The sequence below is a fragment of the Mandrillus leucophaeus genome, unplaced genomic scaffold (genome assembly GCF_000951045.1).
Source record: "Mandrillus leucophaeus isolate KB7577 unplaced genomic scaffold, Mleu.le_1.0 Scaffold531, whole genome shotgun sequence".
Taxonomy (NCBI): domain Eukaryota; kingdom Metazoa; phylum Chordata; class Mammalia; order Primates; family Cercopithecidae; genus Mandrillus; species Mandrillus leucophaeus.
In genome coordinates this window covers 94,520-112,130 of record NW_012105709.1, presented here as the reverse complement: position 1 = coordinate 112,130, position 17,611 = coordinate 94,520, and the positions used below count along the sequence as shown (strand labels likewise).

The 17,611-nt window shown below is 37.7% G+C and overlaps 1 protein-coding gene across 1 annotated transcript in view; it reads left to right on the top strand.

Annotated features, from left to right (window-relative positions):
• The window catches only part of UTRN (utrophin), a 512,939-nt gene that overhangs the window by 410,394 nt on the left and 84,934 nt on the right, over positions 1 to 17,611 (top strand). Inside the window, exon 53 of the mRNA XM_011997130.1 lies at positions 12,692 to 12,848. Within this exon, the coding sequence (XP_011852520.1) occupies positions 12,692 to 12,848 (157 nt within the window). The remainder of the gene's footprint in view (positions 1 to 12,691; positions 12,849 to 17,611) is intronic.

The following is a 17,611-nucleotide window of genomic DNA, read 5'->3' as shown; positions in this document are numbered from 1 at the left end:
TTTTTTTGAGATGAAGTCTCGCACTGTCAACTGGACTGGAGTGCAGTGGCACGATCTTGGCTCATTGCAACCTCTGCCTCCCAGGTTCAAGTGATTCTCATGCCTCAGCCTCTCAAGTAGCTGCGATTACAGATGCCCGCCACCACGTTGGGCTAATTTTTTGTATTTTTAGTAGAGGCAGGGTTTCACTATATTGGCCAGGCTGGTCTCAAACTCCTGACCTCATGATCTGCCTGCCTCAGCCTCCCAAAGTGCTGGGATTACAGACATGAGCCACTGCACCCGGCTCTTTGTCTTTCTTTAAAACTGTTGTTGCGTTTAAAATCTGTTTTATCTAATATTAGAATAGCTACTACTGGCTGGGCATGGTGGCTCATGCCCATAATCCCAGCACTACGGGAGGCTGAGGCAGGCGGATCACGAGGTCAGGAGTTTGAGACCAGCCTGACCAACGTAGTGAAACCCTGTCTCTACTAAAAATACAAAAAATTAGCCGGGCATGGTGGCAGGCCATGTAGTCCCAGCTACTTGGGAGGCTAAGGCAGGAGAATTGCTTGAACTCGGGAGGCAGAAGTTACAGGGAGCCGAAGTCACGCCGCTGCACTCCAGCCTGGGTGACAGAGTGAGACTCCATCTCAAAAAAAAAGGAAAACAGAATAGCTACTACTATTCACTTTTGGTTTCCATTTGCATGTAATATTTTCTTACACCACTTTACCTTGAGTCTGTAAGAATCCTTATGTGTTAGGTGAGTGTCTTGAAGAGACACTTTAGTTTGTTTTTGTCTATTCTGCCATTATGTGTCTTTTAGATGGGAAATTTAGACCATTTGCGTTCAATGTTAACATTAAGATGTGAGGTACTGTTTCAGTTATGTTTACTGTCACCTAGATACTTCATTTTCATTATTGTGTTATTGTTTTATAGGCCCTGTGAATTTTATGCTTTTAAAAGGTTCTTTTCTGGGGCACATCGACCTTTTGTTTCAAGACCGAGAACTCCTTTTAGCACTTCTTGTATGCCTGGTCTTCTATTGACTTGCATATGTTGAACTATCCCTGGGTCTCTGGGATGAAACCTTCTTGATTGTGGTGAATTATCTTTTTGATGTGCTGTTGGATTTGGTTTACTAGTATTTTGTTGAGGATTTTTGCATTTACGTTCATCAGAGATACTGGTCTATAATTTTTTTTGGTATGTTGTTGCCTGATGTTGGTATCAGGTTGATAATGGCTTCATAGAATGAGTTAGGGAAGATTTTCTCTTTCTCACCCAACACATAAAGATTCTTATAGACTTAAGGTCAAGAGGTGGAAAAATATATTCTATACAATTGAAAATCAAAAGTGAGGAGGAGTAGCTATTCTTATATTAGATAAAACAGACTTTAAAGCAAAAACAATAAAAAAGACTAAGAACGTTATTATATAATAATGAAATAGTCAAACAAGAAGATATTACAATCCTAAATATATATGCATATGACAGATTCCTTCAGCATTTGCTTGTGTGAAATGCTTCTCCTTCATTTATGAAACTTAGTTTTGCTGAATACAAAATTCTTGGCTGACAATTTTTTCTGTTTAAGGAAGCTACAGGTAGGATCCCAATTCCTGTTGGCTTATAAGGTTTCTACTGAGTCTGACTTAGCAGTCTGCTAAGACTGCTGTTAGTTCAGTAAGTTTTTCTTTATAGGTCGCTTGATGCTTTTGTCTCAGTGCTCCTAGAAATGTTTCCTGCACGTTGACCTTGGATAGCCTGATGACTATATGCTTTGGTGATGTACTCTTTGTAGTGAATCTCCCAGGACTGCTTTGTGTTTCTTGCATTTAGATGTCTAAATCTCTAGCAAGGCTAGAGAAGTTTTCCTCCGTTATTTCCTCAAGTAGGTTTTTGAAACTATTTGGTTTTTCTTCTCTCTCAGGAACACCAGTGATTCTTAGACTTGGCCCTTTTACATAATCGCATATTTCTTGAAAACTGTTTTCATTTATTTTCATTCTTTTTTCTTTAGTTTTGTTTGATTGGGTTAATTTAAAAGCCTTGTCTTTCAACAGGCTTTCGACAGACTTTTGATAAGGCTCTGAAATTTATTTCTTCTCCTTAGTGTAGTCTATTATTAAAACTTTCCATTGCATTTTGTAATTCCTTAAATATGTATTCTATTTCCAGTACTGATTTTTTAAATCTATCTCATTAGAAAAATTTTCCTTCATATCCTGAATTGTTTTTAAAATTTCTTTATGTTGTTTTTCACACTTCTCTTGTATCTCCTTGGGTAACTTAATAGTCATCTTTTTGTATTCTTTATCTGGTATTTCCAAAGATTTCGTCTTGGTTTAGATCTATTGTTGGAGAGCTAGTGTGATCATTTGGCGGTGCTATAGAACCCTGCTTTTTCATATTCCCTGAATTATTTTTCTGGCTCCTTCTCACTGCAGAAGACTATTTATTCTAATTATTTTTGAATTTATTTTAGATTTGACTATGTGTTCTTTTAAATGTCTTTTTCTCTCCTTGAGGATGTGACTTTAATGTTTCCAGTTTATTGTAACCTAATTCAGCTCTGCATGCTTTCAGGGGTGAAGACTCTGCATGAGTTCCTTGGTTATGGAGCCTTTGTATGATGGCTTTCTCAGATCCTCATTGTAGTAGTAATGTGCTTGGTGTGTCACTCTCCTGACCCAGTTTCCTGGCTATTCAGATGACACAGGTACCTCTTTCCATCTGTAGGAATGCTGATGTTACACATAGAGAGGGACTGTGACTCCACCCCTCATGAAAGCCTGAACCTGCAGGGCACTCCTCTTGTGGGGATACAGTCACCCCACTGTTCTAGAAAGGCTGTCTACAAGTGTACCCATGCTAGGCTCCTGTGGGAGAAGCCTCCAGCTGTATCTGTTATGGTGGGTGAAGGAGAGAATAAGTCCCCTTCTCCAAGACCCTTCACAAGCACCAGGGCTGCCTGACTGTTGGGGCAGAGCTACAGACTTTCTCCACTGAGCCCAGCATTACACCCATGCCTCTGCTGAAAGAAACTTCCCACAGGTGGAAATGTCTGGGACTCAAGGCCTGCCATCTTCATTCTTTTGTCATTCTTTTGTCCCATAGGTTGCTCCCTTGATTTGGAGCACTCCCTCTTTCCCGTAGGAGTAGGAATCCCTGAGGGCCAGACTACTGTGAATGCTGCTGCTCCACTGGGTCTAGCAACCCATTTGGACTGCCACAGTCCAAGCTGGTATGGGGGAATGTCTGCAAGGGATCCAGTGATGTGACCTGTCCCGAAGTCTCACAGCAGTGAGTGCCAGCACCAGCCCTGAGGGGGGCTGCAGAGGAGTGATGCAGACTCTGTGATATTCCTTGGTTATAAATAGGCTTAGTGTGTTGGCTTTCTCACATGCCATGTGTAACAGTAATGAACAGGTCACGTGGGCAGACTCAGGGCCTCCTGATTAGCCAGGGTGATGCAGGTGATGGTGACAGCCGAGGTCACACAAGTTTTCCCCTTCCTGGTGCAGTGTGATTCTCCTTGCAGATGCTATCATGGACTGTGTCAGTTGGCCTCCAGCTAGGAGGTGGCACTTGGAAAAGAGCACTGGCTGTGGTGGTAGTGGCGGGATTTATGCTTGCCTTATGTTACCCCAGGGAGGTACTCTGGTGTCCCAAGCAATGGGAGGGGCTGTAGAGCTCCCAAAAGATTCTGGGTTTTTTTTGTGTGTGTGTTAAGCTACCAGGAGGAGTGAAGGGGCAAAACCAGTAGGGAGGTGGGTCAAGCAAGGCTCTCTACAGGCGGACGCAAGCAGCAGCTCTCGTGGGGATTGGAGGACATTTTGTTGGCTGCTGGGGTAGTGTTACAAGGAGGAGCACAGTTGCCTCTGCTGCACAAAAGAATGCAAATGAGGAATGGGAAGTAGCCAGCAGCAGTAAGCCCCACCTAGCTCCCCTGCATTTGGCAAGGTGGGTCTCACATCTGCAGCATTCCACTAGCAGCAACAGCTAGCAAAGTTCCAGCCAGTCTGCACTCAAACTCAAAACTGCCTTAGATCATAAACCTTCCCAGTGGAGATGGAAACTGCAAGGCTTTCAGGCCATGCCCATCCTCATCTGCCCATGAAGCAAGGGCACTCAGCTCCTGTGCCCACTCAAGTTTATGTCATGAATCTCAGTTAGGAGCTTCTCTCAACCTGTGACCCCTGCCTGAGTTAACTGGCTGACCTCCACGAGGTCTCCTATGAGTTAGAATCAGGAATGACTTCCCTTCATCCCTCTGGAGACTGGGAGTGCACACACAGCACATCCCAATGTGGTTCCTTCTCATCTACTCCCCATTGCTCACTACATCAGCTCCAGAGCTGGGTAGGGTTAAGGCCTTTTCCCTAACCTGGATTGCCAGGTTCCCCAGTGGGTGTGTATGTCCTGTAGGCAGTTTCTCCCTTTCTCACACTCTGGGGACTTACAATTTTTGGCCTGGCTCATGATGTATGCTGCAGCCTGCTGCTTCTTTCAAACGGTCTGTGGTGTCTGTCAGTTTTCCTTGTTAAGTTCCTGTGTTGCTTCTTGGAAATAAATTCACAGCATGAATCTCTACATACTATTTTGTCTTTCCAAGTGGAAGAGGCATGCTAACAATGCTTCCAATCCACCATCTAGGGAAAAAAAAAAGTTTTATTCACTTTATATGCTAGATCTACAATATTTCAACTTGATTTTTATGTATTTATTTATTTATTTATTTATTTATTTATTTATTTTTGAAACAGAATCTTGCTCTGTCACCTCGGCCGGAGTGCAATGGTGCAGTTTTAGCTCACTGCAACCTCCATCCCCCAGGTTCAAGTGATGCTCAAGCCTCAGCCTCCCATGTAGCTGGGAATACAGGCACGTGCCACCATGCCAAACTAATTTTTGTATTTTTAGTAGAGACGAGGTTTCGCCATATTGACTGGGCTGGTCTCGAACTCCTGGCCTCAAGTGATCCACCCTCCTCGTCCTCCCAAAATGCTAGGATTATAGGCCTGAGCTACTGCGCCCAGCCCCAGCTTGATTATATTAAAATGCATATTCTCTGGTATTTTCAACTGTCAGATTCTCCAGCTTTTAAACATTTATTCCTTTTTTTCCTGAATTTTCACATCTTTCTTCTAATCTTTAGTTGATCAAACCCTTTCTCTTTTCAGACTCCATTAATCCCCTCTACGTAGTTTGGAGCCCATCATAAGATACTTCAACAGTGTCAGGACCTTGAATTTCCTTTCCCCTTTTAACTTCTTCTGTTTCCCAGTCTCTGACATTCCAATGTCCACACCCTCTCTATCCCTTGCCTTTAATCTTGGACTCTGCCTAGTGTTACACTAGAAAGTGAAAAATGGTAACATTGGTCCTGCTATAATTTGATACTTTCTACTTACAATTGGTATTGTTATTTTCAATGATTTTGTATTATATTCACCACCTTGTCTATTTTATTTTTTAATTATTTATCATTTAGATTTCATGTTTATTTTATTTAACTTTTAATTTCAGTTCAGGGTACATGTACTGGTTTGTTATATAGGTAAACTAGTGTTATGGGGGCTTGTTGCACAGATTATTTCATCACCCAGGTATTAAGTCTAGTACCCTATAGTTATTTTTTTCCTGATCCTCTCCCTCCTCCCATATTCCACCTTCTGATAGGCCCCAGTATTTGTTGGTCTCCTCTATATATCCATGTGTTCTCATCATGTAGCTCCCACTTATAAGTGAAGACGTGATATTTGGTTTTATGTTCCTGCATTAGTTTGCTCAGGGTAATGGCCTCCAGCTCCATCCTTGTTCCTGCAAAGAACATGGTCTTGTTCTTTTTCATGGCTGCATAGTATTCTATGGTGTATATGTACCACATTTTTTCAATCCAGTCTTATCATTGATGGGCATTTAGGTTGATTCTATGTCTTTGCTATTGTGCATAGTACTACAGTGAACATACAGTGAACAGTGAACACATGTGCATGTATCTTTATAACAGAATGGTTTATATTCCTTTGGGTATATACCCAGTAATGGGATTGCTAAGTCAAATGGCATTTATGTTTTTAGTTCTTTGAGGAATTGCCACACTGTCTTCCTTAATCGATGAACTAATTTGCACTCCAACCAACAGTGTAAAAGTGTTCCTTTTTCTCCTCAACCTCATCAGCATCTATTATATTTTGAGTTTTTACTAATAGCCATTCTGACTGGTGTGAGATGGTATGTCATTGTGGTTTTGATTTGCATTTCTCTAATTATCAGTGCTGTTGAGCTTTTTTTTAACATGCTTGTTGGCTGCATATATGTCTTCTTTTGAAAAGTGACTGCTCATGTCCTTTGCCCACTTTTTATGTTATTGTTTGTTTTTTCCTTGTAAATTTAAGTTCCTTATAGATGCTCAATATTAGACCTTTGTCAGATGCATAGTTTGCAACAGTTTTTCTCATTCTGTATGTTTACTCTGTTGATAGTTTCTTTTGCTGTGCAGAAGCTCTTTAGCTTAATTAGATCTCATTTATCAAATGTTTGCCGTTGTTGCAGTTGCTTTCGGTGTCTTCGTCATGAAATTTTTGCCCATTTCTATGTGTAGAATGGTATTGCCTCAGTTGTCTTTTGGATTTTTTTTTTTTATAGTTTTGGGTTTTACATTTAAGCATTTAATCAATTTTGAGTTTATTTTTGTATATGGTGTAAGGAAGAAGTCCAGTTTCAGTGTTTTGCATATGGCTAGGCAGTTACCCAGCACCATTTATTGAATAGGGAATCATTTTCCCATTGCTTATTTTTGTCAGCTTTGTCAAAGATCATAGTTATAGGCATACAGCCATATTTCTGAGTTCTCTGTTCTGTTCCATTGGTCCTCGTGTATATTTTTGTACCAGTACTGTGCTGTTTTGGTTACTATAGACCTGTAGTATAGTTTCAAGTCAGATATCATGATGCCTCCAGCTTTATTTTTTTGCTTAGGATTGCCTTGGCTATCGTGCTCTTTTTTTGCTGTTTCATATACATTTTAAAATAGTTTTTTCTAGTTCTGTGAAGAACATTATTGGTAGTTTTATAGGAATAGCATTAAATTTATAAGTTGCTTTGGGCAGTATGGTCATTTTAATGATGTTGATTCCTCCTATCCACGAGCATGGAATGTTTTTCTATTGGTTTATGTTGTCTCTGATTTTTTTGAGCAGTGTTTTGTATTTCTCCTTGTAGAGATCTTTCCCTTCCCTGATTAGCTATATTCATAAGTATTTTATTTTTTTGTAGCAATTGTGAATGGGATTGTGTTCCTGATTTGGCTCTTCTCTTGACTGTTCTTGATGTGTAGGAATGCTAGTGAATTTTGCACATTGATTTTTTATCCTGAGATGCTGCTGAAGTTGTTTATTAGCTTAAGGAGCTTTTGGGCTGAGACTGTGAAGTTTTCTGGATATAGAATCTTGTCACCTGCAAACAGATATAGTTTTACTTCCCCTCTTTCTATTTGGTAGCCCTTTATGTCTTTCTCTTTCCTGATTGTCCTGGCCAGGACTTCTGATATTGTGTTGAAGGAGTGGTGAGAGAGGGCATCCTTGTCTTGTGCCAGTTTTTAAGGGGAATGCTTCCAGCTTTTACCCATTCAGTATGATGTTGGCTGTGGGTTTGTTGTAGATGGTTCTTAGTATTTAGAGGTATGTTCCTTCAATATCTAGTTTGTTGAGAATTTTTAACCTAAAGGGTGTTGAATTTTCTTGAAAGCCTTTTCTGCATGGATTGAGATAATCATGTGTTTTTTGTCTTATTTTGTTAATGTGATGAATCATATTTATTGATTTGTATATGTTGAACCAACCTTGCATCCTAGGGATGAAGCCTACTTGATCGTGGTAGATTAGCTTTTTCATGTGCTGCTGGATTTGGCGTGCCAGTGTTTTGTTGAGGATTTTTGAATCTATGTTCATCAAGGATATTGGCCCTGAAGTTTTTTTGGTTGTTGTTGTGTTTCTGGCAGGTTTGGGTATCAGGATCATGCTGGTCTCATATAATGAGTTAGGAAGGAGTTCTTCCTCCTCAATTTTGTGGAACAGTTTCATTAGGAATGATATCAACTCTTCTTTGTACATCTGGTAGAATTCAGCTGTGAATCCATCTGGTCCTGAGCTTTTTTTGGGTCGTAAGCTGTTTATTACTGACTCAATTTCAGAGCTCGTTATTTGGCTGTTCAGGGATTCATTTTTTCTTGGTTCAGTCCTGGGAGAATATATGTGTCCAGGAATTTATCCATTTCTTCTAGATTTTCTAGTTTATGTGCATAAAGGTGTTCATAATATTCTCTGATGGTTGTATTTTTGTAGGGTCAATGGTGATATCCCTCTTGTCATTTCTGATTGTGTTTATTTGAGTTTTCTCTCTTCTTTATCAGTCTTGCTAGCAGTCTATTTTATTATTTTTTTTTTTTCAAAAAACCAGCTCCTGGATAAGGTGATCTTTCAAATGTTTTTTTTGTGTGTGTGTCTCAGTCTCCTACAGTTCCGCTCTGATATCACCATGCCTATTTTAAAAGATTTTGATCCTTTTTAGTCCCCAAATTCTCTCTCTGCAGGTGGCCTTCAATTTTTTTGTTTTTTTTGAGAATGAGGCCATCCGATTGATACTCTTTATACTACTTGGAGCATTTAATATGAATTGGTTCTGTATTCCACATTATGCTTTTATTGTGCTAAAGTTGATATTAAACTTTTTATAGCATAAAATGTCATGGCAGGGAACATTTGCTCTGATTTATCATAATTTTTTAAAAAGAAAATGTCTGCTAAGAACATAATAACAGCTAATACTTATTGAATATTTATATGCTAGATCTACCCTAAGTATTTCACAGTTATTACCTTCTTTGACCATGTTGTGGCTACTGGAACAATGTAATAATATGTGGCTCCAATACCACGAGTTAATATCTTAAAATATTATTTTTCAGTCTTTTTGGATAGCCGTGATTAAACTTTTTAAATACTAAAATCCAACATGCTACATCTTCTTTAGCATCTAGAACAATACATACAATGATAAATTTCACTTCAATCTGTATAAGAGAAGAATGCTATTGACTTGAAATGTCAGCTAGAAGACAGGCTGTCAGGAACTTTGATTATATATTTTACTCGCTGGAAAAATGTAAATTGGAATCACACTAATACGTTCTGTGCTGTGGATGACATAGGTTTAAATTTTCATGTTAAACTTATTTAATTTGAGATTATGTTAATTAAATATCCATTTATCAGCATAACGATGTTTAATATAGACCTTTATTAACATATGATTTCAAAGGCCAGCAAAATTGTCAAATCTAATGAAAACAGAGTTCAAAGATAAAATTCTATCTTCCCTTTCTTTTATGAGTCTCTTAAAAATTCAGGGCACCTTTTTAAAAGCCCTTAGAGAAGATTAACCTTTAACATCATCATTTAAATCTAATGTTACCACATTTTACAATGTCATTGACACTATGTTTAGCCTTAGATAGTTGGTTTTCCTAACCATATTATAAAACTACTAATTTTTTTTTTCCCCAAATCTAACAGAGGAAGATCCAACTGCTGTCTTTTTTTTTTTCTGGTTTATCTAGTGTAGCACATTCCAATAGAACTTTCTCCAATGATAGACATTGTCTATATCTACACTGGTTAATATAATAGCCATTAGCCATATGTGGCCTGCTGAGCACCTGAAATGTGATCCGTGCAACTGATAACCTGAATTTCAAAATTTACTCATTGTATTTATCCTAAATTAAAATTTAAATAGCCACATGCTACTGGTGTCTACCATATTGGAATCACGGCTTTGGTGTTCTTTTCAGCACAGTCAGACTGAATTCTGAAGACTTGACTCTTTTTTCCTAATATGTCTTAATTTGTTTCCTGGGAGCAGGAATAATCTTTTAAAGTTGCCTGTTATTCTTGGACTAATTAAGGCATTTTCTTTCATTATAACCCAATTTATAGTTTGGAGATTTTACCATAAACCAAAAAATATGTGTATGTACGTACTTTTGTAGTAAGAATGCCAAATTGGACATTTGACTCTGGGTAGTCATTACACAACAGAGGATGGGATATCTCTACCAGAGTGGGTGCTCCATAAATGTTTGCTTGTACTGAGTAAATGAAAAACTGTATTTTATTTTAACCAGTGCTCCTTCTCACACTCACTCACACTATTTCCTTTTATATCTGTACACTGGGAGAAGGAATAATAACTTGCTTGAAGATGCAGTTTTTTTGAAAGGAAGAGAGGCTTTTGCTGATTTAAAACAAATATTGGTTTGTAGTTACTTCCATAATTCCTTTCTACTATTCTTAAATGATGAAGTACCATTTTTATGGGTCTTTACCTTCTAACACGTTTTTGCATTACATTTTTTAAGAATAACTGGTCACTTAAAAATGCTTATAGAGTTGTAAAACCTGATTCACTTTTAAAAGGGGTAACTTGTGTAAAAGATATTCTGTAGTCGACATCATACTAGGTTGATAATACAGTCAATAAAAGTGTTTATTGCTTTGTACATATCAAAGTACTAAAGGAGTGAACTGAAGCAGCCGAGATGTTAGAATAAGTCAATTGTCTAAAAGTATGAATGCCCACAGATATGTTTGATAAAAAAATGTTTTAAGTGAAGATTTTGAAACTCTGGATGATCACTAGTTATCAATAGTCTTAGAGAAATTTAAGTTTTAAAATGTTTATAGGATAATTGAGAAAGTACCACTAAGTTGAACACAAATTTAAAGTTTCTTCCTACAAAGCATTCGACCTGTTGCCCAAGAAAAGGCTTTCATCTTTCAAGATGAAAGAATTCAAATGAAACTAGAACACTGAAGGCTACTACAGAAGCATGCATTTATTTGGGCATATGGTAGTAATCCACTAAACACATAGTTATAATCTATTTGAGAATAACCAGAACAGATTTGCCAGACAAAGATTCTGCCAGATCAACTTGCTTTTTACTATGGGAAATCAAAGATGTAGAGAAGCACACAAATACCAACGTTTTCTTTTTTATTTCGAAGCCACTTCAGCATTTCTTTTAAGAAGTATTGTCTTCATCCTTATAATTAATAGATAGTTCTTCAGATTCTAAATACTGTAAGTTTCAGTGATCAGTTTCATTATTTCTGTGCAGTCAAAAAAGACTGCATTGAAAAATACATTTGTGGGCATTTCAATACAATAAGTGTTTGGAACTCAATTTCAAATGAATATAATGTGTGATTTAGTTATTGATTAATGAGTGAAACTACAGACATTGAAGATGCAGGATCAAATCATCTGAAATAAAAGGTAGGGAACACGTATAAATATTTTGCACACGGAGACACTCAAGTGCTTCTTGATTGAGGACATCTGATTTCTAGCTGGCTTTTGCAATTAAAAATATTGGAAATAAATTGCAGTAGCTCAGTCAAATTTATTTGCTGCAAAATGGCTTATAACTACAGAGAGAATTTTTAGTTAATATAGTTGAAATTATTTAGTTCTGCTCTGTGACAAATGAAATTATTGTTTATCAGAGAAAGGGAATTACGTATTTGGCCTAAAGTTAATCAATATGAACACAGAAAAGCTGGAGCTCAAGCAGAATCAGGACCTTGTTAAACCACAGTTTTGTAAAATGAGTTCAGTTGTAGCACCTGTGGAATAAATAGAACTGATAGTAAATACAAGAAAATAAATTTTCTAATCATACCGTTCTCAGAGATTTACAAAATGCTTTGAACTTCATTCTGAATTTAAACTTTTTTTTTATTGTTTCACACTTAACTTTTTAAAAATCAGCATATGCTGATTAAAGGCAGACATGTGCCTTGTTACACCTCTAAACCTCAAAGATCGTGGAGAGTCACAGTAATTCCATTTCCCCAAGTTAAGGCATAAGTCCATATTCACAATCTGCCCTCTGGGGTGATGCAGGATTGAGTCAAGTCCAGTTCGATTCCTTGAGTCACTGGAATTGTTTCTGACTGATTCATATTTTCAAATCCAGCCCACGGTGGGCCTGAGGCTGGATAAGTGGGCTTTCACCGGGGCCCTAACAAGAGCAAAAAAGGAACATGTGCGCAGATTTACACTCCTATTCTCAAGGGCCTTTGCTCTTATTGGAAACTTAACCACATACAAATGTATTTCCTAAACATTTCCCTGATTATGGAGTTCATAATCTAAGAACCTGAAGGTACATTTCTGTGTTAAATACAGAAATTATTATTGAAACAAAGGCCTCACCTTTAAATGAGAGTATAAAGTACTTCAGTGATTTTGCCCAACTGTTAAAACTTGGTTTATAATTTTACATTCTATCATGGACATCCTTCTTGAAAGCCTTCGTGGTGTATAGGTCTGTGTTTTAAATTTTGATAGTTATTACCAACAAATCCTCTGAATATTATAGCCTATTCAAAATAGCTGTTTCTTACAGGAAATGGATGTATGTGTGTATACATATGTGTAAATACATATATATATATGTATTTGCAAGGAGTCACTCTCTTTTGTGGAAGTAAACATTACTTGGTCAGATAAGATTATTATGCTAAAGGAAAGTAGATAATTTTGTGAATGTAATTTGCATTTCTTAAATGTGGTTGTTGTTGTTGTTGTTGTTATTATTATTATTATTATTATTATTTCTCAACAGGGCCCATTTGGAGGCCAGTGCTGAGAAGTGGAACAGATTGCTGATGTCTTTAGAAGAACTAATCAAATGGCTGAATATGAAAGATGAAGAGCTTAAGAAACAAATGCCTATTGGAGGAGATGTTCCAGCCTTACAGCTCCAGTATGACCATTGTAAGGTAAGTGGATAACCTATAGTTAGTCGCTTAATTCAAATTCTAGTGAGGTAGATATTTGAAATAAAATTATAGGTAAGTATCAGAGTTGAACCAATTATCGCAGGATTCCCCCCACCACCACTGTCTGCTTTTAATTGTCAGTAGACATTTAAAGTGCATACGTTGTTTCCATTTGTATTAAATTAAGTTTTATCTTCACATTTAACTAAATTTTTTTTCAAACACTACCAGTATCTAAAGTATAAGATTGCTTTTAGCTTATTAGGAAGTTTATCTAAATTTCTAATAGGTTTTATAATCAAATTTTTTAAAATTTTATTTTTATTTTTGAGACCAAGTTTCACTCTTGTTGCCCAGGCTGGAGTACTGCAGCCTCCACCTCTTGGGTTCAAGTGATTCTCCTGCCTCAGCCTCCCAAGTAGCTGGGACTACAGGTGCCTGCCATCACAACCGACAAACTTTTTTTTTTTTTTTTAAGACGGAGTCTTGCTCTGTCACCCAGGTTGGAGTGCAGTGGCATGATCATGGCTCACTGCAACCTCTGCCTCCCAAGTTCAAGTAATTCTCCTGCCTCTGCCTCCCAAGTAGCTGGGACTACAGGTGCCTGCCACCATGCCCAGCTAATTTTGTATTTTGTAATTTTTTTTTTTTTTTTTTTAGATGGCGTCTCGCTCTGTTGCCCAGACTGGAATGCAGTGGCATGATCTTGGCTCACTGCAACCTTCACCTCCTGGGTTTGAGCGATTCTCCTGCCTCAGCCTCCCAAGTAACTGGGACTACAGGTGCATGCCACCACTCCTGGCTGATTTTTGTATTTTTACTAGGGACAGGATTTCACCATGTTGTTCAGGCTGGTCTCGAACTCTTGACCTCAGGTGATCTGTCTGCCTCGGCCTCCCAAAGTGCTGGGATTACAGGCGTGAGCCACCTCAACTGACCTGAGAAAGTTTTTAAACTACAAATTAACTTAATCTTAAATTCAAGTCATCGAATCATAAGAAATTACAAACTATCTTGTTTATGTTTAATAAAAGTGAAAAATAAGGACTTGTAGTAAAAAAAAAAAAAAAAAGTAATGCAGATGAAGACCATACTATTTAAGATCATTTTATGTGTTTTACTTTTCTGAGCCAAGCCCTTTCTTTGAATTATAATTCTGCTCAAATTTCTATTCCTATGCAAATCTATACTTTTACTCTGATTAGCCAAAAGATATGCTGAAATGTTATCAACTGACACATCAATTCTTAGATCCTTGTGTGATTAAATTTGTGCCTTGTTCACTTTTCATTGATTTCTTTATGCCCATTTTCTCGTATATACATATCATCTTGTTTTATTGTATTTTTTACTCCTCCCATGTAATGAAAGTTCTCATTCTAAATATGGTCATTTTAAAGTGACATTATGATTCTATTTCCATTTAAAAAATGACAAACACGAATGCACACATCTAGTAAAGGAAAATGTCATCTATGTAATAAGTTGCTTTAATACAAAACGATAAGACCCTGAAATTTATTTATTGGATTTTTGATCCCTTGTGACTAGATTATTAAAATTACCATTTAGGTGTATTTTTTTCTTTCTACTTGAAGCAGGAATATGCTCCAAGATAAGAAAAAGGAAAACACTGTTGATGTATGATACACAAGATAATAATAATAATAGAAGATTTAAAATGACCAATTTAAGGAAATCACATTCTCTCCTAAGTTTTTCTAACTTTTCCTTCTGTTAGTTATTCATATAGTATTCCCTTTTTGTGGGTTACAGTATTAGGGATGAAATAGAATAACACAAAGCTCTTCTAATAGATGTGCTCTGTAAGGAATACAAGTTGCTTATGGCCATATGCTAATAGTATTTACTGAAATCCAAATGTTGAAGTATGAAATGATTTTCCTCTTCTGGCCTTAGCACATAAAGTACATATCCGCCTCTCAGTGTGCCCTGGCTGTATTTTGGCCTCCCTCCCAACAAGGTAACCTGGATTTAGGTTGTGTTTTGCTCCATTTTAGAGCACTGCAGGCAGTTGCTCTGCTTCAGTCCTTGAGACCTAAGCCTTTAGGTAATGAAGGTAATACTGATAATGATGGTAATACAATTGGTTCATTTATTCAGCAAGTGTTTATTGAGTGCCTAATATGAACCAACATATTCTGGTCACTGGTGACTTAATAATGGACAAAACCAGGTTCTTACCTGATAGTGAGAGATGGACACTCAACAAATAGGCAATAAATATATATGTCCCACAGTAATAACAAAAATAAAGCAAAGTCAAGAAGATAGAGGAGGATGTGGGATTATAGGCCAAGTGCTATTTTATATGGAGAAGATCAGGAAAGTGTCACAAATCGGGTGATTTTTGAACAGAGACCTGGAGTGATGTAGTAAGCACTTAGCAACCCCTCTTAGAAGTAGAACATTTAGGGAAAGGAGGCAGAAAGCAAAAAGGCCACAGAGCTTTCAATGTTTGGGGCATATTTGAAGAATAGCTTGGAGACCAATATGGTTGAAAATGTTTAACCAAATATGGTAGATAGGAGATGAAGCTGGGGTGGTGGGTGGGAGAAAGGGATTCAGATCATTTAGGTCCTTGAATATTCTTTCTTAAGGACTTTGGCTTTTACTCAGTGAGAGAGGAAGCCATGGAAGATGTAGGTGTCTATAGTGCTGTGATCTAATACTGTATGAAGAGTAGAATATAGAGGAGTTCAGCACTATTTCAGTAATCCAAGTGGTGGTGAATTGGAAAAGGGTATAGCAGGAGAGATGATGAAGAGTAACTAATTTCTGAAGAATTTGGAAAGAATCAACAAAATTTGCTGATGGATTGAATGTGTGGAATGTGAGAAGAAGAACCAAAGATGTCAGAAGTCAGAGATTTTTAGACAAAGCAAATGGAAAATGGAAGTACCATTTAGAGAGAGAAGAAAACTGCTGGAGGAGTGGTCTGGGAAGGAAATGTAAGAGCTCGATGTTTGACATGTTAAGCTTAAAAATGTTTAAGCTGTTGGATATATAAATCTGAAGTTAGAAGAAAGATCAAGATTAGAGATCAAAATTGTCAGCCTGTGTATTAGCCCTGGGATTGGATGAGATCACCTATAGGGAGAGATTTTACCAAGGGAAAAAAAAAAAAATCCCAAGAAATGAGCCCTGAGAAGTCACAATTTTGGAGGCTGAGAAGACGAGGAGACTGAGAAGGAAGAGCCAGAAGGCTAGAAGAACCACGAGAGAACAGAGTCCAGGATGCCAAAGAAAGAAAATGTGTTTTGAAGGAGGGCATGATCACGAAGATCAAACATTGCTGAGTGGTTGAATAAGATGAAGACAGAAAATTAATCATCTCGAGACCATCTTGTTGACCTTGGACAAGAGGTGTTACAGTGGCATGATGGAGTTGGAAGCATGATTGGAGTAGATTCAAGAGAGAATATGAACCAAAGTACAGAAAACCATTTTAAGGACTTTTACAACAAAGGTAACAGAAAAATCAGATAGTAGGTGAAGAAAGAATGTAGTGTCAAGTAGTGGTTTTATAACTCATTGCTGAGTAGTGAATTATGAAATAATATATTAATATGATTTCATTATTCAGCATGTTCTATGCTGGTAAGAATGATTCTGTGAAGTGGGAAGAATCAGTGACGCAGGAGAGAGGATACCAGCTCAAACAGTGAGAGGATGGGATCCATTGCACAAGTGGAGCAGTGGGTCTTAGGTCTGTCTGACTCCAAATATATTCATCATCCATTTAAAACCTACTTTACCGAATGACGTTTATGTCCCAGCACCATTCTAAGCACTGGGGATATATCCTCACGTTTTTCTTTTTGTTTTTACTTGAATCTGTTCCCTCTTTTTGCTCCATTACGTCAATTTCCTGGCTTAGTTTATGGAAGAATTTGAGGTCACCTTTTCACCCTATCTTTTTGTTTAGCTGCCTTCTGAAAATAGACAATAAAGAAATGAATATTAACATATTATTCTCAAGAACGAATATTTTAGTGTATAGTGCTAGCTTTCTGCTAAATTAGTACTCAGTATAGATTAGTTGAATAAATTGATTCACAAAGTTTATAGAAAAAACCCTCCTCCTCGTCCTCCTCCTCCTCCTCCTCCTCCTCCTCCTCCTCCTCTATCTGCTTCCTCTAGATCATGATACAGTACAGAAAAATGTGCTGGGTTTGGGGTAAGCATTCTTTGTAGGTCATAGCTGAAGTCGCAGGGCTGGAGAATTCCGTGATTCCTTCCAGGGTAGTCATCATGTATTAATAAGTATGTTAATTTTCATCATGTTTGATATTATGCCTACAGAAAAGAAAAACTTAAAAGCTTAAAACATGAATTTTCTGGCCGGGCACGGTGGCTCACACCTGTAATCCTAGCACTTTGGGAGGCTGAGGTGGGCGGATCATGGGGTCAAGAGATCGAGACCTTCCCAGCCAAAATGGTGAAACCCTGCCACTACTAAAAATACAGCAGTTAGCTGGACGTGGTGGCACATGCACCTGTAGTCCCAGCTATTCAGGAGGCTGAAGCAGGAGAATCGCTTGAACCCAGGAGACAGAGGTTGCAGTGAGCCAAGATCACACCACTACACTCTAGCCTGGCAACACAGTGAGACTCCATCTCAAAAAAACAAAAAACAAACAAACCCCAAAACATGAATTTTTCATATTTTCTTTATAAGTTGTGACATTTGCTGTTGCTTTGTGAGTAAAGGTTTGAAAGTCCAGTGTAATATATATATA